Genomic DNA, 25,748 nt, shown 5'->3' with positions numbered 1-25,748 from the left:
GACAGAGACACAGGCAGAGGGAGAAGCAGGCTCCATGCAGGGAGCCCGACGCGGGACTCGATCAAAGGTCTCCAGGATCAGACCCCTGGGCTGCAGGTGGCGCTAAACTGCTGCGCCACCGGGGCTGCCCCCATTACCATGTTCTTAAAGGAGAAAATGAGGCTACCCTAAGTGGATAAGGAACTTTCCCAAGGTCACACAAGTAGTGGTAGAGCCAGAATTTGGACACAGGTCTGTCTCACACTAGAACCAGAGCTCATAAACCACTATGCTAAACTGTCTCCCAGTTTTCAAGAGGTCTACTCACCTTTGATAGTGACATTCCATCTTTAGCTGTATCAGCATGACCATTAGGCTTTAATTCACAATGTGGCCATTTTATCAGTTTCAACAGAGTTCTAGATGCCTCTCTATGCCCATCTGTGTTGTGCAACAAGAGAAATAGAAGCTCTGGAGTCAGATGGCACCCTTCACCACTTAATTTGCTTCATGACAGTAGTGGACACTATCAGGGCTCTGACTAGATCCCCCTAGCATTCCTAGGTTTTAGCATGTCTTTCTTTCTTTCTTTCTTTCTTTCTTTCTTTCTTTCTTTCTTTCTTTCTTTCTTTTTCTTTTCTTTTCTTTCTTTCTATCATCTATCTACTTGTAGATTTTTTTTAAAAGATTTATTTATTTATTTATTCATGAGAGAGAGAGAGAGAGAGAGAGAGAGGCAGAGACACAGGCTGAGGGAGCAGCAGGCTTCACACAGGGAACCTGATATGGGACTCGATCCTGGGACCTCTGGATCATGCCCTGAGCAGAAGGCACTCGCTCAACCACTGAGCTACCCAGGCATCCTGGCATGTGTTTACATCTGATATTTTGCATCTCTGACACTAGGGGTTGAAACTATCCTCAGAGAGGCTTTGCCTGTGGTCACAATCCTGCTTGGCCTTTTCCCCTTCCCTGTTCCCTCACTCTCTTACCAATTTCTCCTGCAAGCACTTTCCTAATAAATGACTGGGACACGAATCCTCATTTTAGGATTTGCTTCTGGGGAATCCAACCAGAAACAACGACCTAGAACAAGGTCACCAAATCCAGCTTGCCTCCTCTTTTTGTTAAGTTTTACTGCTACACAGCTATTAGGTATCATTCACTCATGTATGGCCTGTGGCTACTTTCCAGTACAACAGGAATACTGAATAGCTCTGATAGAAACTAAGTGGCCTACAAAGCCTAAGATATTTACTATTTGGCCATTTGCAGAAAAAGTTTACGGACTCCTAACCTAGAGTAAATCTTCTAATAATTATCACTCACCTGTATGGGTTGTCATGAAGGCTAAATAAGTTAGAAAGGGCCTAGCACATTCCCTAGCACCCACCAGGTGCTCAACTTATGTTTGTTGAGGTGGAATGTAACATAGGATACTCTGAGGTTGTAGGTCTTGTTCAATTTTGGGAATCTTGCCAGGAAAATTTTCCTCTGATTTTTAGAATTTCTCCCCTCTATTCAGAAAAGGATACCTCTTGGTCAAGCAGATTTTAAGGCAGTGTTAGTCTGCCAATTACCAGCATGAGAATCCGTTGTGGGCTTGTTGAAACTACAGAATCCCAAAGACCATCTTAGACCATCCCTGAAATTAAACTCTTAGGGTAGGATCCACCTTTCCAGGTGATTTTGATGGACACCAAAGCTTGAAAAACATAGATCTAGAGTAAATTTATAAATAAATACAATGGTTTAAAAGCACACAATTCAAGAGAGGATTTTTTTTTTTTTTTTTTTTTTTTTTTTACCTCTGGGGAGGTGGGGTTTGGGGGGGAACCACGCAGAGAACCTTGAATATACATGGAGCCTTTTATTTTGCTAGGCATTGTCCTAGATATCTTTCATATTCAGTCATCTTAAAAACCCAGTAAATAAGTACTCTTATTTTTTTTTAAGGCTGAGAAAATGAAGTTGCAGAAATGTAGGTGTTTTGTCCAGGATTCCACAGCTAAGATTCTAAGCGTTTGCTCATGATTCCACAGCTAAGGTTACATAAGCGAAGATTCCAACACAAATTAACTACCTCCAGGGTCCAAGTTCTTAAGCACTAGGTTATACTTCCTTTCTAGTCCTACGAATGTTCTATTTCTCAAATTGCGTAGGGTTTCTGGACGCATTACATTTATTATTTATCCCTTACACGTATACTGTATTATAGAGGTCATATATATATATGTGTATGTATATGAAATATTGCACTTAAACATACACATGCTTTTACAAACATCAAAATAAAAAACTAAATTGGAAGGAAACTCGTGGCCCAAACTTCACTGAAGTCCCCAAGGTTGGCAGTGGGAGAGAACCCTGAGGGCGCAGCTGGACCTCTCAGAGCCCCCCACCTTGTAAATCCCTGCATTATCTGGACGCCATGGACAATCCCACCAACCTTGGCTGCAATCTCCCCTCCGACCGCAGAGGGCGCTATCCTCGTGCTCACTGCACATGGGGCACAGGATCAAGTTTCGGTTAGGGCGGGGAGTGTGGAGAGAGGTCTTTCTAGGTGACAGTGGCTTCCGGTGCTCACGGGCGCTAACAGATAAACGCTAGGCATCGTGCTCGAGGTGCCTGAACGTTCCTCGCCCGACTTGAGCTCGCAGTTCCGTTTCTAGGAGTGAATCTGAAGCTCAGAACGGGTTCACAACTCGTCCTAAGTCATACAGCCAACCAGCAGTGGGACTTGAACTAGGTCCTCTGAGCTCCCCAGTGCTCGAGGCTGTCTCCCCGAGGGTCCTAGGATATCTACAAACTCTGATTTCAAGACTGTCTTTCTCCGGGGCGGGTGTGTGTGTGTGTGTGTGTGTGTGACCAAGAATCTCTTGGCTTCTGTTGCCCTGGCTAAAGGTGCATCTTGGCTCCCGACTGGGTGTCCTCCGAGAGGCACAGGCTCGAGGAAAGCGGGCAGGGCCGGGTCCGGCCAGCTCCACCTGGGCTGGGCAGCGCGGGGACTACCCACCTAGCACGAGGATACGGTCTTCTGGCCGCAGCTCAGGCTCCAGGAGGGCACGGAAGGAGGAGAAGTCTCCGAACCACTCGTAAGGGGCAGAGTCCGCGGCATTCCGGTAGCGCCGGTCCCAGTACTGGACCTCACGGTACCAGCAGTTCTGCTCCGGTATCTCCCGCGCCGGGGCCGGGGCCCTCGGAGAGGCCATGCTCGCGGCTGCAGGGCGGCCCCGCACAGCGCCGGCACCTCCGGACCCGGCTTGGCGCCCAGTGTAGCCAATGGGGAGGGGAGCGCTCGGGGGCGTGGTCTTCGTGCCTCCGCCCACCACCTGCAGTTGCTCAACAGAAACACGTGGAACTTCCGTCCTCTGCTGAGCGCTCTTGGAAGAATACTCCGGGTGGGAAAAGCACATCATTGAGAACTTGAAGCCTCCAAACGTGCTGCTCCCTCAAACTCACAGTGTCGGACTCCCTCGACTCATCACTGCTTCCTCTCATATTTTGTCTGCCCGGCTCCTTCCATTAAGAAGCCTGAAAGTTAGTGAAAGATTCCTTTGTACCCAGTTTTGAGCACACGGCAGGCTCTGAGAGGAGGTAGGAGGCGCGCGACACAGGTCTTGGCCTCCAGGAGAGACGAACACAGACGAAGCGTGATGCCAGGCAGGGGAGAACACGAGGAATGCTGCTCTTCTGAGCAAACGTTCGATCTACTTTAGCGCCTGTGTGCCTAGAACCAAGTATGTACTGAGGAGTAAGACTATTCCCGCGCGTACGGAGTGTGCAGTCCACCAGGAAAGATGTGGAAGAAGTAATTTTTAATGGAGAAAAATAGGACGCGAAACTGGTCAGCATCAGTCCGTTGGGACGGCCGGCGCGGGCAGCGGAACCTAAGTGCCGAGGGATCGGGCTTCCGGGGTGGCGGGCCAACACGAGCGGCGCACCGTCAAGATGGCGGCGGGCGTTCGGAAGCGCGGCCGGTCCGGTCCCGCAACCCGGGCTGCGGGACTCTGTGGACAATGGCTGCGGCGCGCCTGGCAAGAGCGGCGCCTACTACTGCTGGAGCCGCGCTACACGCTGCTGGTGGCCGCCTGCCTCTGCCTGGCGGAGGTGGGCATCACCTTCTGGGTCATTCACAGGGTGGCATGTGAGTGCGCCGAGGAGGAGGGGAGGGTGGGGAGGGGGACCCGAACCCCCTACCCAAACTGGGACCCAGATTTGGAGCTGAAATCCAGACCCCGGATCCAATCAGCCGTCAGTTGCAGACCATGATTTTTACCCAGGTCCCGAGCTTGCTCCACAAAAGCAAACCCTGTCTTAATGCCTCCCCCATGATGGAAGAAGGGACCCTAGAGATGGGCCCTCTACCCTGAACATACAGCCTGCCAGGCTAAGAAAATAAGCCAGCCTGGAAATCAAAAGACCTGGGTCCGAGTTAATGTACTGCTGCTCCTTCTTGTCTCTGTTGCTTTGGACATGCCCTTTCCCCTGCTGGCTCCGAATTTTCCCATCTGTTCAATTCTGAAGTCTCAGAGTCTCTTGTCCACCTGGCATTTTGTGACCACTTGAGTCCTTTTGGTCTTATTGGGGGCTCCTTTCCAAGCTGAATCTAGACACTGGGCTTAAGGCTTTCTTGCTAAAGATAATTAATTCAACACATTTACTGAATGTTTATCATGTGCTTAACACTATGTTAGATGCCAGGGGTAGAGTGGTGAAAAAATAGACACATTTCCTATCTGGGTGTATGGGCCTGGGCAAAAATAAGTTAGCAGAAAACGATAGTGGATCATTCATCATGATAGTAGTAAGCCAGGGAGCCATAAAGGACCCAGGAGGGCACTTAGGCCAGACTTGATGAGTTAAGGAAGGCTTATTAGAGTCCCCCTTGAAAGGTAAGAGCAAGGCAGTTGAGGAAAGAGAGAAAAGGGGAGGAGAGAGAGCACTCTAGGCAGAGAATCCTGTAACTAAAACTTCCAGTCAAAAGAGAACCTGCTTCCTTTGAGGAACTGAATTTTTTTTTTTTTTAAGAGCTGGAACAATGCAAGTGAGGATAGCAGTGAGAGATGAGATTGTACAAGTTGAGACCAGATGGTGAAGCAGTCTAAATTGTGTGAAGGGGACAATTAGCATGGTGGTTAAGAATTTAGAACCTCATGGAGTTCCAATCTCAATTCTACCCTTAGCTCACTGATCTTGAACTAGTCACTTAACCTCATTAATTCATAGGTTCCTCTTCCAGAATTGGGAATAATAGATTTTAGTCTTTACCTTAGGAGCCTTGAGGAATCATTGAAGGGTTTTAAGCAGAGAGATCTGACATTTCTATTATAGGAAGAGCTCTCTGGTTGCAGGGTGGGAAATATATTGTAGTGGGGTAAACGTGGAAGCTGGAAAACTAATTGGGAAATTGTTGCATTATTGAGGCTAGAGATTATGTTAGTTCCAAATTTTATTTTATTTTATTTTTTAAGATTTTATTTATTTATTCATGAGCCACACACACACACACACACAGAGGGAGAGAGAGAGAGAGGCAGAGACACAGGCAGAGGGAGAAGCAGGCTCCATGCAGGGAGCCCGATGCGGGACTCGATCCGGGGTCTCCAGGATCAGGTCCTGGGCTGAAGGTGGCGCTAAACCGCTAAGCCACTCGGGCTGCCCAGTTCCAAATTTTAGTATGTAATATCAGAAAAGGATGAAAGATAGTAGTTATTTAGGATGAAAAATAGGACTTGGTGACTGGGTGTTGGAAATAAGAAACAAGTGTCAAAGATGTTACCCAGGTTTGTGACCTGGGCAGCTGGGAGGTTGATGGTGCCATTCATGGAACCCAGGAAGGGGAGCAGCTTTGGAGTAAACGGTTTGAGTTCAAGTACAGACAATTACAAACATGTTGATTTTGAGTTGCTTGGATTCACCCAGAGATAGGCAGTTGGATAAGGGGTTGGGATAGATGTCCTGGAAAAGAGCTGGAACTCTGTGTTTTGATGGGCTGAATGTGTGTGTGAGGCAGACAAGTTCTGAACTTGGAAGTAACCACACTGTCCTGTCCTTTTCCAGATACAGAGATTGACTGGAAGGCCTACATGGCCCAGGTGGAAGGCGTCATCAACGGCACCTATGACTACACCCAACTGCAGGGTGACACTGGACCTCTTGTGTGAGTTGTGATACAGGGTTCAGTGAGGACCTGAGGGACCGACCGACTGGATACCAGGCTGGGTAGCCTGACCCAGACTCCTCTTCCAGGTACCCAGCCGGCTTTGTGTACATCTTTATGGGGCTGTATTATGCCACTGGCCGGGGCACTGACATCCGCATGGCCCAGCACATCTTTGCTGTGCTCTACCTGGCCACCTTACTGCTTGTCTTCTTGATCTACCACCAGACCTGCAAGGTGAGTCCTTACTGCCAGGACCAGGGGGCCCCAACTGTCAGTGCTGGGGAGTAGGGATGGCTCAGGGTTAGTGAGCTGACCTTGTTCCCCATTGTCCCCACCTCTCAGGTACCTCCCTTCGTCTTTTTCTTCATGTGCTGCGCCTCTTACCGCGTCCACTCCATCTTCGTGCTGAGGCTCTTCAATGACCCAGTGGCCATGGCGCTGCTCTTTCTCAGTATCAACCTCCTGCTGGCCCGGCGCTGGGGCTGGGGCTGCTGCTGTTTCAGGTCAACACCTCTCCCTTCCTCCCCTTCTCTCACTCTGTATTTCCATCCAATATTCCAATTCCCCAATTCCATCCCCCAATTTTCTGCAGCAGAGGAAGTAGGGGAGTAACCAGACAGTATGGGTCAGTCAGGGCCCTACTAAACAAGTCTAGGATCTGTAGAAAGTCTCTGTGCCCATCCCCTCAACACACACACTGTTTTCCCAATCCTCTTTTCCTTCCAGACAGCATCTCTTATTGGAGTTGGTCCTTGCACATTCTAAATACTCTAAACATGTATTTGCTGGCTCACTCTGAGCATAGAGACTTGGTATCTGCCCCTTACCTTCAGCCTCCTCCCAGGCTGCTTTACCCTCCTTCCAGGAATTCTGAGTGTGGGCCCCGTCCTGGAGGGGAGGAGTTGCTTTGTGTGTGTGTGTGTGTGTGTCAGAGAGAGAGGCATCTTTGAGTGGGGTAAATGGCCTTGGAGCTGATCTCCACTCTTCCTCTCCCGTACCTCCCCCAGCCTGGCAGTCTCCGTGAAGATGAATGTGCTGCTCTTTGCCCCTGGATTGCTGTTTCTTCTTCTCACACAATTTGGCTTCCGTGGAGCCCTTCCCAAGTTGGGCATCTGTGCTGTTCTTCAGGTACTGCCCCACTACCCCTTCTCCTTCCTAATGAAGGGGAGGCTACTCTCTGGCCTCCTTCCATCATTGAGACTTTTTCAAAGCTAACAGGGTTTTTGGGAGTTGATACTGGGCTTTACTTTTATTAGTTCTAAAATAAGGGCATTGAACTGGATGGTTTCTGAGGGTCTGATTCTGCCCATTTATGACTTGGTGAATCCAAACTTAAAGTTCTGTTATTACCTGCCTTCTCAGCTTCTTTGGCCCCAGCCTCTGGCCTAGATGTGGAGGCTGGCTTTCCTGCTATTCCTGGGGGAATTTGGGATCCCCTGAGACCTACACCCTCTGTCCACTCCCCTTGATGATTAGTATGAAAGCTCGAGTCTGGGCATCTCTGCTGATGTCATACCTGTCTTCAGGTGGTGCTGGGGCTACCCTTCCTGCTGGAGAACCCCATTGGCTACCTATCCCGCTCCTTTGACCTTGGCCGCCAGTTTCTCTTCCGCTGGACAGTGAACTGGCGCTTCCTCCCTGAGGCCCTCTTCTTGCATCGTGCCTTCCACGTGGCACTGTTGGCCGCCCACCTCACCCTGCTCTTTCTCTTTGCCTTCTGCAAGTGGCACAGGTGAGAAAGGGGAGCAGTATCATGGGCAGAGTTGGGGGAAGGATAAAGGGCCTGCTTGGGGGACGTGTTGAGTTCATGTGCGTGAATCTAGAGCTTGCCCTAGGATGGGGGCTTGATAAATATTTGAATGGCTTCTCCCCAGGACAGGGGAAAGTATCCTGTCGCTGCTGAAGGATCCCTCCAAAAGGAAGGTTCCACCGCAGCCCCTCACACCCAATCATATCCTTTAAATCATGGGAGGGTAAGTCTTGCCCTCTCCAGGTACAGTTGGGGTGCTGGTCAGTCAGCCCTGGATGGCTGGTGAGCCAGGGGAAGGAAAACGAGGTGCCAGTAATAACTACAGGCCCTGTTCATGGAGTAGAGCTGTTCCCTCCACCACTCTGCACCACTGTGCTAAGCACTTTACATATTTAAGCATATTTTATTCTTAATCCTAAATATTATTATTTGACTTACCATTATGACTACTTACTCTCTGCCTGATGCTGTCCTCAGAGAATTACATACATTCTAACATGTAAAGCTCACAAGAGACTCTGAAATAGGGAGGCTTTTTATTATTATTATTATTATTATTATTATTATACTTATTTTACAGATGACAAAATCAAGACATTAAGGAGTTTAAGTAATTTACTTAGGTCACTCAGTTTGTAAGTGATGAATTTAAACTCACAAGGCCCTGTGGTCCTAGTATTCTTGTCTCCACATTAGATTGAGGAGCAAGCCTGGAGAAGTTAAGAAACTTGTCCAAAAGTATGCATCTCAGAAATGTAGATCCAGGGGGCTATCTGACCCCAAACTTTTGCCCCTTTGCTTTGCCCCCTGCCTGCCCCCATCCCAACTCGTGGCCCTCTACTCCTGCCCTTGGCCTTGACCACTGCATACAGATCATCTCTACTCTCTTCACCTCCAACTTCATTGGCATCTGCTTCAGCCGCTCCCTCCACTACCAGTTCTACGTCTGGTATTTCCACACACTGCCTTACCTCCTGTGGGCCACGCCTGCACGCTGGCTTACACATCTGCTCAGGTACTGGCTGGGACCATCTGGGCTAGTGGGAAGGGCCAGGGAGCTCCTCATCCCAAGGCTAACCGTGGAGGGTTGGGGGCAAGCCAAAGGGCTGCAGGCTTAGAAACTGGGCAAAACCTGAGCTTATTTCTCATCTCCAGGTTGCTGGTGCTGGGGCTCATCGAGCTCTCCTGGAACACATACCCATCCACGTCCTGCAGCTCTGCTGCCCTGCACATATGCCATGCTATCATCCTGCTGCAGCTCTGGCTGGGCCCCCAGCCTTTCCCCAAGAGCGTCCAGCACAGCAAGAAAGCCCACTGAGGTCCACTTCCCTTCCCCTCCAGTCCACTCTTAGGACTCTGGATGGGAATAGACTCTGTGTCCTTCCCAATAAACCTTACCAAGTCCACTTCTGTGCAGCCTACATAGAAGTGCCTGCACCAAGCTGTGAGGGGCATGCACACTGCAGATAAAGAACTCATTTGGGCAGTCCTAAGAGGCACTTTATTGCATAGGATTTGGGAGCTGTGGCTCTCTCCCCTCCCACTGCACTGCACAGAGCTCAGAAGGGAAAGGGCATGGGGTGGGAGGAGGGGGAGAGAGCACAGGCAGGCACTTTCTGTGAGGGCAGGGGGTTTCTGGGAAGGAGATGAGAAGCAGTGGGGGTCAGGCTGACACCAGCCTGCCCCTCCCAGTACCGAGAAGCCGGCCCTGGGTGGCAGTGACTTGAGTCTGTTGGACAGCGCCAGCCAGAGCGATGGGCAGCCCTCACACATTTGCCGGGCTATAGCACAGCAGGTGTAGCTGCAGATTCTGGTCCCAGTGGCGGAGCAGCAGGAAGAGACCCCGGGCTGCGGCTTTGAGGGCAGCCAGGTCAAGGCCATCTGGCAGGTGCTGGGCCCGCAGCCAACAGTCTGCTTTAGCTGCTGCTAGTTCCCACTCGCCAAAGGCTGCAGCACAGCGGTGCTCTAGCCATGCCAGTGCTACAGCTGTGGCCCAGGTCCGGCCCCGCAGGTCAGCACCACCCAGCCCTTCTGGACCCTCTGAGGCCTCGGTGTCTGAGCCCCTCCCACTATCCACCTGGCCTGGACCCTCAGAGCCTGAGCTGGGGGACGGGCTGCAGGAGGCTGTGGCACTGTCACCCTGGCCAACACCAGGTCCCAGAAGCGCCCAGGGAGAGGAGACCGAGGTGGGGCTGAGGCTGGCACGGTGCACAGCAAAGGGTGAAGCACGGCACAGGCGTTCCTGTGGGATGCGGACTGCTGCACAGAAGGGCGCATCCAGGCGGAAGGAGCCGGGTGCCTCCTGCAGCCGCACCTGAGGAGAGAGGAGGTGGGGGGAGAAGCGAGCTGAGACAGTGCCCTGGCCTTGGCGGCGCCACCCTCCACCTCCCGAGTCCTCACCAAGGGCAAGTAGTCATGGTTGCTGCCTTCACTGTTGCTGTCACTAGCCTGGCCCTGGTTGGGGCTGCAGAGTCTGTGGCTGTCAGAGCCTCTGGCCTTCCCTCTGCCCAGGCTGAGCCTAGAGGGAGGCTGGGGGGGATGGCGATGAGGACTTCTGGTGGCAGCCTTGGGGTTGCCATTTTGGGTCGGGTTCCAGGCGCCTGTCAGAGAGCCTCCTTGAAGTCCTGCAATGGAGCCAGTCAGTGCCAGTTGTGGTCCCTAAGTGTGGCTGTCCCCTGCCCCCACCCGACTTTGAGTGTTACCTTTAGAGTGCACAGCTGTGGGCAGAAGAGTTGCATCTAGATGGCTCTGAGGAGCTGGAGAAGTGCCTGGGGGCTCAGCTAGCTCTGTAGGGGCACAGGAGGTGGTTGTTAACTAGGAGGCAGGCAGTGAAGCGAGGGCCAGCACCTGAGAGGTCACCTAGGAGGGACTGTACCTGAGCTCCGCACCTGCAGGGCTGATGGGAGGACCTCCCTGGTGGTCGCATCCACAGCTACCGGGCAGGTGAAGCAGGAGGGGGCAGAACTGACCTTGCTCGTCTGAAGGGCTCGGAGCCAGGACCTCCGGGCATGGCCTGAGACCAAAGAGCAGCACGCTGAACTGGAGTAGGTGCGCTTCCCCCGCCTGCCCTCTACAGAGAGCCTTATAGGAAAAAATCTCCGTTTTCCACTAGCTTTTCCCTCTGTCCACTTTTGAACAGGGTACAGTTCCTTCCTGGAGCCAGCTCAGACTCCCCAACTTTTGACAGTAGTTAGGCTGAACCCTGAGCCCGCAGCCAGGCCAGACCCTCTGGCCACCCAGAAACAACATTTTATACACCACCTTAGGTGTATAAAAGGTGGCGCCTTTTCTGCTCACTCAGCACTGTCCAATAGAACTTTCTGCAGTGAAGAAATGTTCTAGATCTGCATGATCTGGGAGGGTAGCTACTAGCCATGTGTGAGTATTAAGCACTTGAAGTGCGGCTGGTGCCACTGAAGAACTGAAATTTTCAGTATTTGATTTAGGAGTCCACCTGAATGACAGATTTGTTTTTATGTTATAGGCACTGTGAGTTACTAAGAAGATCACATCTCCCTCTGTTTTGGCTGCTAGGAAGCTTGCCAGTTTTGGGTCCTGTGCTTACAAGGGCATATAACCTCATGGTGTGCATATCTTTCATATAACCCCATTCTCTACTTTTATCATTCCATTGCGCTGCTTATTTTCTTTTTCTTGTCAGTATGGGTGAACCACCTCCAGTTGTTTGTGATCAAACTGAGGCATAGGGTGATCAGACACACAGACCGACACCTCTGCCACTCTCTGCCCCATACAGGCTCCTTGGGCCCTCACCGGGCCCACCAGCAACTCACCTTGGTCAGCTGTGGCCTCAGCCCCTCCACGGAGAGCCAGCTGTTCATTGTCCCGGACCACGGAGGCTGCCGTCAGCCGATGGAGTGCTTGGTCCCAAGCACCTTCTCTTTCAGGAGGTGATAGAGGCAGTGAGCTAGCATCACCAGGTCCCCATAATGTCTCTAGCCCAACGCCCACCTCCCAGCACATAGGCTGCTCCCCACACAGGGCCCGGATCACCACGTGGCAGCGTGGAGCCTGAGGGGGCAGTGTCACTGCCGGAGGGGCCGACTCCCCACTGGGAGGCATAGCAGAGAATAAGAAGGGGGGTTCCATCAGCATGTCCCAGTCCATAGCTGCTGGGGAGAGCAGATTTCCTGCAGAGAGACAACCATAACGGCAGGGGCAGCATGGTACCCTAGGCCCCACCTCTTAAGACCTCTGTGATGTCAGGACCCAGCTCCCCATCCAACCCTTACCTGAGTCATCTGGGCCCTGTCCCAGCTGCAGCCCTGACTCAGGGCCTGGCCCATCTCGTGCTATGCCCAGAGAGGGGTGCCGGGGACAGCCAGGGACTGGGTTCACCTGACCCGGAGGCGATGAGAGGCTCCGGCCGGCCAGAGCTGCTCTGCGTCGACGACCCAGCACCTCAGCACTCAGGGCCCCAGACTGTACATAAGAAGTGGGGGCCGCCAGTCAAGGAATACAGAGCTCTGGCCACCATACGTGTATACACCACTGGCCACACAGCCCTTTGAAACGGTGGACAGTTGCTCACTACCCTCAGGAGCAAGGCCAGAGTCCTCGTGGCCCCCAGCCCCCTTCCCAGTGCCATCTCCCCCCATGCCCAACTTCTCCCTTGAGATTGTTACTTGTCTCTGTTTTTCTTCATGTCTTCTCCCCCTGCCTGGCTACCTCCTACTTACTCTTCCAGATGTGGCTCTTGCTTTTCTGACTCCCTCAAACAGGACTAGCCATCTTGACTCTGACTCTCCCCATGCTACTATGTTGCTGTGATCACCACTGTGTGTAACATGGTATCATAGATTTACCCATTTATCTCTTCAGCTGGACTTAATAGTGACCACTGCACAATTTATGGCATATAGCAGATAGTCAATAAACATTTGCTGGATATGTAGTAGAATGCATGTGGACTGAATCTCACCTTGACTGAAGCCAGTGGGGGTGGTGGCAGGGGGCAGGAACGGGAGCCTGCAGGTTCTGTCCAGGCCAGGCTGCGGCAGCCCTGCTGAGAAGGGAGCTGCAGGGGAGCCGTGCCCTCGGGGGAGCCAGGGTCCTGGGAACCAGGGGACTCGCTGCTGCCTGTGGAGCCAGGACCTGGCTCCGGGCTGGCAGAGCAGTGAGTGAGCACATACTGCTCCCGGATGTATGATGACTGGAAGATGCGGCGCCATATGGCTGTATCAGAGGAGGGGTTGGGTCCAGGGTCTGTGACTGGGTCCGTCAGAGCGTCAGTACCTGCTGGGAGGCAAGAGAACAGATTCCAGCCCTGGCCTCTCCTATGGCCCACTCGTCCAACACAGCTGCATGCGGCATCCAGGTACTCACTCTGCTCTGAGTCCCCAGCAGCCCATGGACTGGACAGCTCCGCTGACACAGTGCCTGTTCCCAGGAGCTCTGAGGTGCCAGTGGGCTCGGTGCCAGGACTGGTGGCAGATGGGACTTCCTCTGGGGATGGGAACACAGAGCCTCCCAAGCTCTGCCAGCCAGGTTCTTGGCCCTAGAGAGGGACAGTCATTGGAGAAAAACCTGATTGTAGTTTTATGCTGCCTCTTTCCAAACAGGATTTAAGATGTCTCACCACAAGAGGCAATAAAGTTAAACCAGAAATGAAAGCCTAGTACTGAGGACGGAGGAAGCATATAAGGTAATCATAAGGTTAATAGAACTGTTGTGGCTGAGCTTCAGGTTTGGCCCTGAGCTTCCTGGCAGGCAGGCAAAAAGGCCACCGCTCCATTATATAGCTCTCATGATCAAGATGAGGAAGTGTGCTTATTTCTTGTAGAGAGAGAAAGCTTTTTATAAATAAAAATAACTATCATTTCTTAAACTCCTACTACATGTCAAGTGTCCTACCAAGAGTGTGCACGTTGTGACCTCCAGTTACAACAACCCTATAACAAAAATGAGCATGAGGAAATGGGCTCAGAGAGGTGAAGTGACTCACCCAAAATCAAATGGCTAGTACATGCTAGAGGTGGGATCTGAGATTTCATCTAGACTATGTTTCTGAGTGTTCTAGGAAATAACCCAGATGGTGCTTTCTCTAGGGCACTATGTGAAGAAACAAGTGAATTTCAACAAAACTCTTATAGCAAGTGCTAGGGCTGTATTCTGTGGCTGTGTGCTTGGATGACCTTGGGAAAAGGCCAGGGACAACACTTTCTGGGGCAGTTCAGTGGAAGACCTCATGTAGAGGGCAGACTGGATCCCCTTGAGGAGCCCAGTGTCATCTCTGGGGAGGCTGGGGGTACAGTAGGAGAGCTTGGCAGGGAGAGGCACAGGGAGTGGAAGAAGAGTTTTAAAGACATGCAGGGACTTTAGACATCCCAGACCTACCACCCGCACCCCAGCCCAGGCCTACCCCTGGGCCGCGGGGCCGGAAGCCATCTACCCTGAAGAGTGAGCAGTAACCGAGCAGCTGGTCCCCAGGGTAGAGTGCTGGGATCTCCCGGGGGGTCAGCAGTGCCTCCACCGCATCAGGCACAAACCAGTCCACAGAGATGTCGCTCAAAGCAGGTTCCAGTGCCTTCCGCAGAGCCTGCACCAGCTGTGAGGAGTGGCCAGAGGGAGGACATGGGAGAGAGAGGCGCCACACAGCCCAGAGAGCGGGAAGGCCACCCTTCGGCTGATGCCATTTGCCCAGCCCCTGGGCTGAGGGGAGCAGGGTCAGACTGGGGTCAAAGGAAGGAAGGGTAGAAATAAGCAAGGGGACTGAGTGCTCAGCCCTCAGGGTTTGGTCTGTCTCCTGGCTTGAGCCACGCCTGTGGATGAAGCAAGATTTGTCGTGGATGTGGCTCAGCACCAGAACAAAACAGAGTAAGATTTAGGGGGTGGTCAGAGGCCATGTCCCCCGCACCTCTGCCTCCTGCAGTACCTCACAACAGCACTAGCAGCTCCTCTCCTGATTGGCATCTCAGAGGAGAGGAATTGGAATGGGGGAGAAGTCCTGGTCAAGGGTGCCAAGAGACCCCGAGACTTGACTGGGTTCTGTTGCAGGCTTAGTGTAACTTGGGGGAAGGACTCCTGGGAGTAGGGAACAGGGCTCAAGCTCACCATGGGCTGCAGCCTCTCCCCAGGCCTTGGGAAATAGGCCTGGCCCCTGCTGAGGGCAGACAGACCCTGAAGCAGCTGGTGGCAGGCAGGCCCCAACCCAAAGGAGAAGCACCTGATGAGGAAAGGGAAGCAGCTGTGACCTTCAGGAGCCTCTTGGGGCAGGGGTCAGTCTCAGGCACCTGGCTCCTCCGCCCACCCCATACCTGGCTGCCCCCCTGTGCCACCTCATGAGCTCCAGGGTTTGATGGGTAGCAGCAGCCACGGGCGAGGCAGCAGTCAGCAGGAACAGCTGCCTAGGGTGGGCCTTGTGCTGGGGCTGCCCCATGGCCCAGGTCAGCGCGGCCAGCACATCTGGGGGGCCACTTGCCGCCTGCAGGGTCTCAACGTTCTCACAGATCAGCTGCATAGTGTCCTGGGAAGAAAAGGCATCCTTTGGTCACGGCAGGCTGAAACATCTTCATTAGGCCCCCAAATCCCCAGACCGTACTCACATCACTGCAAGGCCGGCTCTCTGGGAAGAGGGGCTGCACCGCCGTGCCGAACATGGCCAGGTTGATGAGCGTCTGTGGTGGCAGTGACTTCACGGCCAAAACAATGGCATCCTGGGGAGGGCCGGGGAGGGCAGCGTGAAGCAGGCCCCATGGACAGTGGTAGGGATGCCAGACTGCCTGCTTTCTCCAGGCTGCGTGAAAATGAGGGGCTGGTGGTGGTGGTCTGGGAGAGGCCCTGTGCGTGTCAGATGAGGCGGGGGACCCTAAAGTGTGAGGGAGGCTGAGTGTGTGACAGCCCCTGGAGGGGTAGGTGAATCCTTGGGTTTGGGATTCAGTGTGAATGAATGTAACTTCACATGTAAGAGAGGCTCCTGGAATCCAGGAGATGCATGTGTGTATGGTAGGGGTGTGTGCGTGCGTGTGTCTTCGAGAGCCTGCCCCCCAGCCCACCTCAGACCCCCCGCCCCTGCCCCCAGGCCTGCCCACACCATGCCCCACAGGCCTTGTGTGCTACACTGCTGCCGTCCAACAGGAAGAGAAGCTCCCGTGTAGCTGTGCCCAGGTGCCCAGGCTTGGAGCTCAGGTCTGGGCAGAAGCTCAGCACCAGCACGGGGTTCAGCAGGATGTCCTTGTGGAAGCGTCGTTGCAGGAACCACACCTGATGCGGGAGCCCCAGTCATCCTGGGCCAGACTTAGTGGAACCCTAGCCCGGGCTGGCAGCGGGACCTAGCCCTCAGGCCTTTTTCTATCTAAAACACCCGAGGGAGCTCCTTTTTATAGTCCTTTGAATAAAGGAAAGAGCGGAGGCAGGTGGCTGGTCTCTGTCTGTCAGTCCTAGCCCCCATGCTCTGAGATACACCCCAGGAAGACTTGCGTGGGCCCTCCTATGATAACACTCGTCAGCCCTTTGGGATGGTGGTGGCAGCCACTACGAGGTCCTGCTAAGACACAGCTCCCTTCCTCCCATCATAACACGAGTCTGCTTATTTGTTCCTTGTGCACAAGTGCAGCTGGTGGTGAGGTCAGAGGCCAGGCCTTGACTCCAGGCAGCCATACCTGCTGGTCCCCGTCACTGTCCCTTCGCTGCAGCCTCTGGAAATCCCGGCGGGCCCTCACCTGGGCCTCATATTCTGCTGAGCTCAGGCTGCCAGCCTCTAGCATCAGGTGTGGCTGGTGGGGCTCTAGGGAAGAGGGGACACAGCTATTAGGAAAGTCCCTGTCTTTGGACCCCAACTGCTCAGTCACACTGTCCCAGGAGGACCTTGCAAGTCCAGCCTCCCTGCACCATGCAGCCCACCCTCACAGATGATTTGATTCATCTGGCTTGGGACCCAGAAATCTATACTGGAAAAAAGCTACCCAGGTGTTCCTGAAGCAGGTCAGAGCTGGCCCCCTTGCCCCAGTCTCTCACCACTGGGGTGCAGCAGGATCTCCAACACCCGGTCACAGCGGTGGCCCTCTGCTAGTGTGACACAGATGGTGGCCGCAGAGCTGGCATGAGGTGGGGCATCTGCCCGCAGAGCATGAGAGGGGCTCTCCAGGCCTGAGGGAGAGGCAGGCAGGGAGAGGGGATGATCGCCCCACCCCAAGCCAGTACGAATATCACCTTGCCAGACAACGGTGATGCGGGCAAGGATCGGGACTGATCGCACCCAGCTCTCAGAGTCCAAGCTATCGGCTTGCACGGACAAAGGGAGGGATTTTGTCTGCTTTTGTGGGCTGGGAAGTGGATTCCCAGTTCTGAGCCTGGCTGATCAGTCGTATATCAACCAGCTGCTGATTTAGCATCCTCCCCCACTTCTTGCACAAGGAAACTCCACTTCATCACTTGGACCGCTCTCAATGTAATAATCATCTTTCTTCCCATTGGTGAGTAGAGTGAGATATAAATAAGTTACACTGACAAACCAAGGGGTGTGTGTGTATTGTGTAGAAGTGTCCAGGGGATGGCCCTCACCAAAACTGGAAATTCCTAAGGCTTAGCTCCTTGTTTTCTTTTCATCCTGTGTTCCTCCCAGTCCTGAGCCCTGAATTGTTCCCCAGTCAGCTATGCTAGGAGGGGCACCCACCTGCCAGCAGGCATGGCCCAGTGACCAGCATCTCGAAGGAGAAGGTGTATGGGGCAGGGCAGCGGGCAGGACCCGAGAACACATCCTGAGGGGCAGCTCGCTCCTCCCAGGCCAGCCCTTCCTCCTGAGGGCTGCCCACCCCGAAGCAGCTGGTGGGGCTGGAAGGGAGCATGAGGAGAGTCACTGGGCCACCACCAAGGCCCCTAGCCCCTCTGGCTGAATGGCCCCAGCCCTTCCCCACCCTGCCCATCCCCCAGGGCACCCTACCAAAGCCCCCTCACCCGCACTAGACCCAGAGAAGCCGAGGGAGGGACGAAGAGAATCACCATAGGCCCAACCTGTCGTCACAGAGCCCCGGAGGCCTGGGGGGCCCAGGTGGGCCTGGTGAGGCCAGTGGGGTGAGCACAGAGGGCAGAGCCACACGCAGCACCCCATCAGGCCTTGAGGGCAGCTCCCGGCTGCTGCACAGGGTCACTGTCATGGTGCCAGCTGCATTGATGAGGCCTGTGGGCAGCACCAATGTGGACCGGGCCTGGGCCAGATCCAAGACAAGATGACCTACGATGAGTGAGAAAAGGGGTCAGAGGGGGCTGGAAGGAGAGAGATGGGGGAAATAGGAAATGGGAGCAGGCACTGAGACAGGGGAGCCTGGGCAACGGGAACTTTCCAAAGTGGGAGAGACACGGGGCTAATGTGTTCGTGATGCAGAATGGAGGCATGAGCTGAATGATGGCTGAAGGAGAGGCAGGATGGTGGTAGAAGGATATGGCTGTCATCGGGAAAAGGAGCAGTGACATTACCGCTAACGGAGAGCTGAGGAGAAGGGGACATGCTCACACCACCACCAAGATCCTAGGGGACCCATACCCTCTGTCCCTCTTCCCTAGCCTGTGCCTGACCATTCAACCCTTGGGTATTGTCTTCCTAAGGACCCTCCCATATGGACTGACATCTTCCATAGTCTGGGACCCAGCCTGCTCACAAGTCCCCAGTCCGGAGCTCCCCACTGCCCATAGGAGTAGCTCTAGAATTTTCTACCCAAGAGGAGTTTAGAAGGAGTCATCTGCTTAGAAACTAGCTACAGGACATACAGCTGTACTTGCATACTGAGCACAACATTTTACTTATACTGTCGGTTTATTTGGGGACCGGGGGAATCTTGGGAGTCAGTGCTGCTAAAGAAAAAATGGCCAGGTGTGTACAGCGGCAGTCAAGGCCTTACATGATCTGGCTCCAGGCTACCTTTATAGCCCTACTTTGCCTCATTTCTCCACAGTAATCATGTATCCATTCTTTCGAGAAATGCTCACAGAATAAATGAAGGGAAGAAGAAGATGGAAGGAAAGAAAAGAGAAGGAAGAAAGGGGCTTTTATCGCAACCAGGTGAGGCTTGGGGACAGCCTGATAGAGTGGAGAGGACACAGGATCAGGTTTTGTGTCTCAGCTCTATGACTTAATTCTGCCCTTTGGTAAGTCTCGTCTTGAGAAACCTCAGTTTCTTCATCCATGAAATGGGAATCATAAGAACTACATCTCAAAAACTATGGTGAGGAATAAATGAGATAGTGTGTGCCCAGCATCCAACACACAGAGGCTGTTACTATTATTTTCACACCTGTAACACGGGGATAGAGAACAGCACTTACATTACATACCTCTCTGGATTCAAATGAGGTGACACCAGTGACTGGACTCTGTCAACTGTAAATTACTACAAACACGAGGTATTTTATTACCATCACTCAACACAACTTACTTCCAGACCTTTGCTTACACCGTTGCTCCTGACTGGAGTGCCTTTTCCCTCCTCTGCACTTCACGAGTCATACCCTTCCTTTTGGTCAAATGCCGCTCCACTTCCTTCTGGAACATTCCTGGGGCCTCAATCCAGAGTTCCCTCTGGTCTCTAACTAACTGCTGGGCTTATACCAACTCTCAGCACCACTGGATTCTGTCTCTCTTACCGGGATGGTAAATCCCATGTACAGGAATGAATGTGCAAATAAATGAAAGAATGAAGCGCAAGCCACGGAACCTGGCAGGGGGGTGGGCTTCCATGCCGCAGCCCAGCCGTCAGGGGGCCTCCGTGCGGGGCGCGGGGAGCTTGGAGGTGACCACGGCCCTGGCCCAGGCTCCAGGCGGGGAGCAGGCTCAGGTCAGGCCTGGGTCACACTCCCCCGCCCCCCGCAGCGCCCGGTCCGCGACTGTTGAAGAAAGGCATGAACTGATGCATGAGCGGCTGAGCGGCTGGGGGGCAGCGGGCAGGCGTGGGCCGCGGGGCGGGGCGGGGCGGGGCGGGGGGTGGGCGCGGCCCGCACTCACCCTGCGGGCAGCGGCGGGGCGTGGGGGCCCCCCAGCCGGGGCCCAGCGCGCGGCAGCAGGCGGCCTGCGAGCGTCGCCGGCTCTGCAGCTGGAACGAGACGCGCCGTCCGGCCGCCTCCGCCTCGAAGCCCGAGACCACTTCGGCCTCCGCCAGCGGGTACACGAAGACGCCTGCGGCGGGGCGCGGGGCACAGGCGGCGTCGGACCTCGGACCTCGGCCCTCGGCCCTCGCCGGCCCCCGCGCCCCCCGCGCCCCGCGCCCCGCCCCGCGCCCCCAGCTCTCACCCTCCACCGGCTGCGGCTGCGGGTTGCGGTAGGTGAGCCGGGCCCGCAGGCTGAGGCACGGGCCGTTGGCGCAGGCCCGCACCCAGGAGTCGGTGAGCGGCAGCGGCGTCCAGCCGGAGGGGCAGTACAGGCCGGGCATGGCGCCCTGCGGGGGGGCGGGAGCGCGGGGTTCGGGCCCGGGCCGGGGGCCAGGAGCGGGGGCTCGCGCGGGCCCGACAGGTGGCGCGGGGAGGCGGGTGGCGTGATGGGCATCCGGGCCCGTTACCCGGGGAGCCGGGCAGCGGGGGGTTAATGATTAACCGGCGCCGCGGGCGCCCGGGGAGGAGGGTGGGGCTGGGGGGCCGCAGCTGCCGCCGCCCCCGTACCTGCCGGCCCCCGGGGCTCCCCGCGGCTGCCAGCTGTCGGAGTGGCGCGGGCGGCGAGGAGAGGATGCTGCGGGCGGAGAGCGGGGCTTTAAAGGGCCAGCACCCCGAGGTCCCCGCCGGCGAGGGGCGGCCGCGGCCGGGAGCCCGAGCGCAGAGCCTGACCGGGGCGCCGGCGGGGCTGCGGGCCGGAGCGGAGGGGGCTGGGGGAGCGCCGAGACCCGGAGGGGTGTTGGGGCGGGGGCTTCCGTGGGGGCGGCCCAGGGCACCCGCGTCTCCCCACCCCGCAGGACGGAGCCGCGCTCAGGGGGTGCAGCCGGCTGGGTGTAGGGGTCCCCGCCCTCCCCGCGGGCCGCCCAGCCTCACCGCGGCGTCCTCTGCGGAGATCCGGGCGCCACCACCCGACCGGGGTGGGTCCGGGCACCTGCCGGGCACCCGCTCCCGGCTCCCGCGGCGGCCGCTCTGAGTCCGCGCAGGGGCGTCGGCTCTGCGGGCGCTGGGCCCGCCCCGCTCGGGAGCGCCGCCCTCGGCCCGCCCCGGCCCCGCCTGCCGCTGCGGCGGGGGGCCGCTCCCCTCCGCCCCCGCTTCGGCGCCCCGCCGCCCCCGCGCCAGCCCCGGCCGCCCCGGCTCGGCCCGCCGCAGTGCAGGGCCCGCCGCCCCTTCGCCCCGCCGCCCCTTCGCCCCGCCGCCGCACGGCCCCCAGCCACGAGGCCCCCGGGCGCCCGGAGCCCCACCCTTCCCGTCCTCCGGGAAGCGGAGCTGCTGCCCGCGCAGCGGTGGGCTCAGTCGCAGCCCCCGCCCCCGGCACTGCAGCGACTCCAGCCGTCCCACCGTCCCCCCACTTCGCGTCCTGGCTGCGCTTTCCGTCAGTGCGGTGACCCTCTTTCATCACTGCAGCGATCCCAGAGCTTCATCGCCGCAGGAACCCTCCTCCCCCGAAAAGAGCCTTTTTTCCTTTGCAAAGTACTCCTTCATCACTGCGGAAACCCTCCCGACCCCTGCAGCTCGCTTCGGCTCTCGTGACCACTTCAATGACCACTCACTCCAAGTAGGGACCCTCATCATTGCAGCGATTTGCCCCCAACCCCAAGCAGCCAGCATTCCTGTCGCTGCAGTGCCGTCTCCCCTCCCCCTTTTCTAGGAGTGGAGACAGTAGGAGGCTGTTCCTACAGCCCCTCAGGCTTCTAACTCCCTGCTACCTCCGGGGGCTCACCGCCTTGGAAGTGAGGCCTTCCCTTGGCTTGAGACTGCCCCATCATAGCAGCGACCCCCACCTCACCCCATCACCGCAGCACCCACAGGAGAAAATATTCCTGCTTATAAACAGGCCTCTTGTTATTGGCAGAACACTCTTACAGCTTGACAGTGTTACAGTACAAAAGCTTAGGGAAATCTGTAAACCTCCCCCAGGATCCCTCAGGGAATCTGGGAGTCCTGAGGAAGTGCATATGTTTTGGGGTCACCCATGCAAGAGAGGCCACACTCAGATTCTGCAAAAAGAGCTCTGAGGAGAACTGGGGGCTGGGCCTGGGGCAGCCAGTGGGCGTGGTCTTTCAGGCAAGACTCAGGGTTCTTACCTTTCCCCTTTACTCTGTCCTTTTTTTTTTTAAGGTTTTATTTATTCATGAGAGACACAGAGAGAGGCAGAGACACAGGCAGAGGGAGAAGCAGGCTCCATGCAGGGAGCCTGATGTAGGACTGGATCCCGGGACTCCAGGATCATACTCTGGGCCAAAGGCAGGCACTAAACCTCTGAGCCACCCAGGGATCCCTACTCCGTCCTTCTGATTCTGGTCACTATCAGATCAGTATGATTACTGATCACAGGGGGATCTCCTGCCTCCTTGAGCACCTGAGCCCTCAACCCCAACACTCTCTTTTGCTCAAACCACTTAGCATGATGGAGATAATTTGACCTTTTCCCAGGAAACTTCATGGGTGAATATTCAAAAGGACAGTACAAGAAACATAGACATGATTGCAATGAACCATCCAGTTCACAGGGAGCTCCACCTGGGTCCCAGGTCTGTTCTCTCCACACCATCTGAACTATGGTTCCATTGACTCTTCCCTTCCCTTCTCTGCTGAACCTGCCCCCAGCCTCGTTCAGAGTTAGGGTCCCTCTTCCAGGCTTAGGGGAGAAACAGTGGATGGTGAGTGGGCTGATTTCCCCTCTGGGGGACCCAGGTGTCCAGCCAGGACCAGCCTGGTCCTGAGGTCTCCTTGGAAGTCCAGGCAGTGGCCACCTCCTTTCTGGCATTTTTGTGCAAATGGACCAAGAGCTCCATGTGACCCACTCAGGCCAACACGAAGCTGCAGGAAGAAGTCATTAGGGAGAAATAAATATATAGAAATGGAAAAAGAGGTCCTTGTTTTGGGTTCTGAGGTTCTTATCAGATGTAAGATGTCTCGCAGGAAGATGGTGTCCCTGTCAAAGACTAGACAACACGTTGGTAGAAGCCAAGCTTTGCGGGGAAGCTGAGCCAGCCCTGAAATCCTGCTGGAAAGGCTGTCTTAGTTGAGGCAAGTTCATCAAGAGGGCAAGAGGGGTAAAGCATCTTGCAGGATAGGGCAGGGCAGTGCAGGCTGCTGCTCCCCCCCCCCACTGCCACCATCAGCGGAGTGGGCTCTGCAGGGTTAATAAGGGGGTCTCTAGGGGATCCCTGGGTAGCTCAGCGGTTTAGCACCTGCCTTTGACCCAGGGTGTGATCCTGGAGTCCCGGGATCGAGTCCCACATCGGGCTCCCTGCATGGAGCCTGCTTCTCCCTCTGCCTGTGTCTCTGCCTCTCTCTCTGTGTGCCTCTCATGAATAAATAAATAAAATCTTAAAAAAAAAAAAGTAAGGGGGTCTCTAAGGCCCAGATGGGAGCTGCTTTGGTGGTGGGGCTGCAGTATGACAGGCAGCTGAGGATGAGAAAGGACAGCACAGTCCCAGAGGGCCCCAGAACCAGGTTCCAGGAGATGGAGGAGGTCCTTGGCCGGGCTAAGGAATGGCGTGGAGCTAGAGTGGTTGGCTAGGTGCCAGGCATAGGGGAGGGAGCAGAGGATAAAAGGCATAGCCTCTGCCTTGAAAGCTCCCACTTAGTGAAGAAGGCAAATACATAGTTACTCTAGATTAAGATGAGTGCTGCATTAGCCATAAGGGATATTAGAAAGCTTTTAACAGGGAATTTTTAGGAGAGGCACCTAACTTGGTGGTGGTGATGTGCTGGTTCCCATTTAAGCCAAGTCCTAAATAGAAGTTAAGGAGTGAAGGAGAAGATATTTCAGGCAGAGGAATCAGCTCACAAAAAGGTGAAAGAGCCAGAGGGACTAAGGAAAGTATAAGGCCACGTGCTGCACTAAGTATGGGTTACCTCCTTTAATGATCAAGAAAGCCCAAGAAATAGGTATTATTATTATCTTACAGATGAGAAAACCCAAGGCGGGACAGAATAAGTAACTCGCTCATCATAAGCTGGTAAAGTGGTAGAGCCAGGATGGATGTGGAACTCAGATGGTCTGGCCCCAGCAGCCTTGTTTTTAAACTATCAGCATAGACAATATGGTTTTCTTGATGTTATTTCTTGGTTTATTTCTCTTTGATTTTCTCTAAGTCTCTTTTTTTCCTGGTTTTTAAATTGAGATATAATTGACATATAACATTGCATTTGTTTTAGGTTATATAACATACTGATTTGATATACGTAGTATATATTGTAAAATGATCACCACCATCCATTTAGATTCCCTATGTGTCTCTTTTTTTAAAGATTTATTCACGAGAGACAGAGAGAGAGACAGAGATATAGGTAGAGGGAGAAGCAGGCTCCATGCAGGAAGCCCCATATGGGACTCGATCCTAGGACTTTGGGATCATGCCCTGAACGAAAGGCAGACGCTCAACTGCTGAGCCACCCAGGCCTCCCTCCCTATATGTCTCTTAAAATACTTCCTTTAGAAAATACTCATCAGTCTTGGCTGACCCAAAAAGGCAGGTGGCAGGAAGAGAAAGAGTTTGTCCCACTGTCATGCAGGAGACCTAGTGCCAAGCCAGTGGGCAGAAAGGGGAGTTCATGGGACCAAGGCAGGGAATGGGACAGGAAGGGGAACTGAAGTTAGAAAGCCCATGTTCTCTTGAACCGTGAGAACCCCTAGGAGTGACTCCCTCATCCTACCCCACAGCCTGGAACACAGCAGGTGCCCAATAAACGTTGATTGACTCAGGTGCAGTGATGATGTGAATGAAACTCAAATTGACCCAATTTTCTAATCTTTGTGTGGGGTAGCCAACTGGGCCACTGAAGTGCCTGTCTAGGACATCTACCCACCTTGGCCACCACTGAGCTGACTGTAGGGTGCTGCTCTTCCTCTGATCTGGCCCGAGAAGGGGGGTTCAAACTCACTCCTCTACTCAGGCTAACTCTGCCCAGGTGGGAGCTGGAACATGTCAACAACCTTTACCAAGGGATAGGAGGCAGGGAAAGGGTAAACCCAAAGGGAAATGGGCTCCGAAAATGAAGCTCAGCCAGGTCACCTGTTTTTGTTTTTGTTTTGTTTTTTTGAAGATCTTATTTATTTATTCATGAGAGACACACAGAGAGGCAGAGACATAGGCAGAGGGAGAAGCAGTCTCCCTGCGGGGAGCCCCATGCGGGACTCGATCCCAGGACCCCGAGATCATGACCTGAGCTGAAGGCAGATTCTTAACCACTGAGTCACCCAGGCGCCTCTACTGGAGTTATTAATTGTGATCATTTGCTTAAGGTGATGTGTTAGGGTTCTCCAGAGAAATAAAACCAATGGGAGATAATCTATATCACTTATAACGTGTGTGTTTATGCTTATACTTATATTACTTATTTATTATAAGGAATTAAGTCACTCAATTATGAGGCTGGAAAGTTCAAATGTGCCCTGTGGGCTGGCAGGCTGGAGACCCAGGAGAGGAATGGTACGGAGGTAATCTGAAGGCGGTCTGCTGGAGAATCCCCTCTTGTTGGAGAGGCTGATCTTTTGGTTAAATTCAAGCTTTCAGATGAGTCTCACCCACGTTATGGAAGGCAGTCTACATACTTACAGTTCACCAATTTAAATATTAATCACATCCCAAATCACCCTCCAAGTGGACACATGAAGTGTCACAAGTAGTGTCGGCCAGGTTTTTCCACTATAGTGCTATTTTTCTTTTGTAATTAATAAGCACTTTTGAAGGGAGATAGGTTGATATCGTCATTAAAAGCTCAATTACAAGCCTTGGCATTTATTCA

General features: G+C 54.3%; 3 protein-coding genes across 12 annotated transcripts in view; 1 reads left to right on the top strand and 2 right to left on the bottom strand.

Annotated features, from left to right (window-relative positions):
- Positions 1-3,276, bottom strand: part of ECE2 (endothelin converting enzyme 2) — a 32,958-nt gene extending 29,682 nt beyond the window's left edge. The window contains exon 1 of one of the 2 annotated variants that reach the window (XM_025451401.3): positions 2,996-3,276. In XM_025451401.3, coding sequence (XP_025307186.1) covers positions 2,996-3,191 — 196 coding nt within the window. In that variant the 5' untranslated portion in view covers positions 3,192-3,276. The remainder of the gene's footprint in view (positions 1-2,995) is intronic. The other variant, XM_025451400.3, reaches the window with a different exon arrangement.
- A 101-nt stretch (positions 3,277-3,377) lies between these two features.
- On the top strand, positions 3,378-9,301 carry ALG3 (ALG3 alpha-1,3- mannosyltransferase). 4 transcript variants are annotated; one of them, XM_049105673.1, is made up of 9 exons: positions 3,381-4,126; positions 6,043-6,142; positions 6,232-6,379; positions 6,488-6,648; positions 7,153-7,273; positions 7,672-7,877; positions 8,020-8,097; positions 8,767-8,910; positions 9,051-9,301. In XM_049105673.1, the coding sequence occupies exons 1-9, from the start codon at positions 3,931-3,933 to the stop codon at positions 9,211-9,213; spliced, it is 1,317 nt and encodes a 438-aa protein (XP_048961630.1). In that variant the 5' UTR covers positions 3,381-3,930; the 3' UTR covers positions 9,214-9,301. The 4 variants fall into 4 exon arrangements, with proteins under 4 accessions (XP_025307190.1, XP_025307188.1, XP_048961630.1 ...); XM_049105674.1 differs by having other exon boundaries at positions 3,926-4,089; XM_025451403.3 differs by lacking the exon at positions 8,020-8,097 and having other exon boundaries at positions 3,379-4,126; positions 8,768-8,910.
- Positions 9,302-9,373: 72 nt separating this feature from the next.
- Positions 9,374-20,980, bottom strand: VWA5B2 (von Willebrand factor A domain containing 5B2). 6 transcript variants are annotated; one of them, XM_025451387.3, is made up of 21 exons: positions 20,865-20,980; positions 20,502-20,568; positions 20,137-20,281; positions 19,852-20,022; positions 17,856-18,087; positions 17,530-17,687; positions 16,872-17,003; positions 16,517-16,641; positions 15,963-16,118; positions 15,461-15,571; positions 15,173-15,381; positions 14,970-15,081; positions 14,278-14,463; positions 13,242-13,413; positions 12,838-13,154; positions 12,149-12,338; positions 11,690-12,046; positions 10,771-10,908; positions 10,598-10,681; positions 10,296-10,519; positions 9,374-10,209 (listed from the first exon to the last, which is right to left on the bottom strand). In XM_025451387.3, the coding sequence occupies exons 3-21, from the start codon at positions 20,273-20,275 to the stop codon at positions 9,661-9,663; spliced, it is 3,762 nt and encodes a 1,253-aa protein (XP_025307172.1). In that variant the 5' UTR covers positions 20,276-20,281; positions 20,502-20,568; positions 20,865-20,980; the 3' UTR covers positions 9,374-9,660. The 6 variants fall into 6 exon arrangements, with proteins under 6 accessions (XP_025307172.1, XP_025307174.1, XP_025307176.1 ...); XM_025451389.3 differs by having other exon boundaries at positions 12,838-13,151; XM_025451391.3 differs by having other exon boundaries at positions 12,838-13,151; positions 17,868-18,087.
- Positions 20,981-25,748: the final 4,768 nt, after the last annotated feature.

This window comes from Canis lupus, chromosome 34 (genome assembly GCF_003254725.2).
Source record: "Canis lupus dingo isolate Sandy chromosome 34, ASM325472v2, whole genome shotgun sequence".
NCBI lineage: Eukaryota > Metazoa > Chordata > Mammalia > Carnivora > Canidae > Canis > Canis lupus.
The sequence above is the reverse complement of the archived record's forward strand: the minus strand, read 5'-3'. Positions and strand labels throughout refer to the sequence as shown.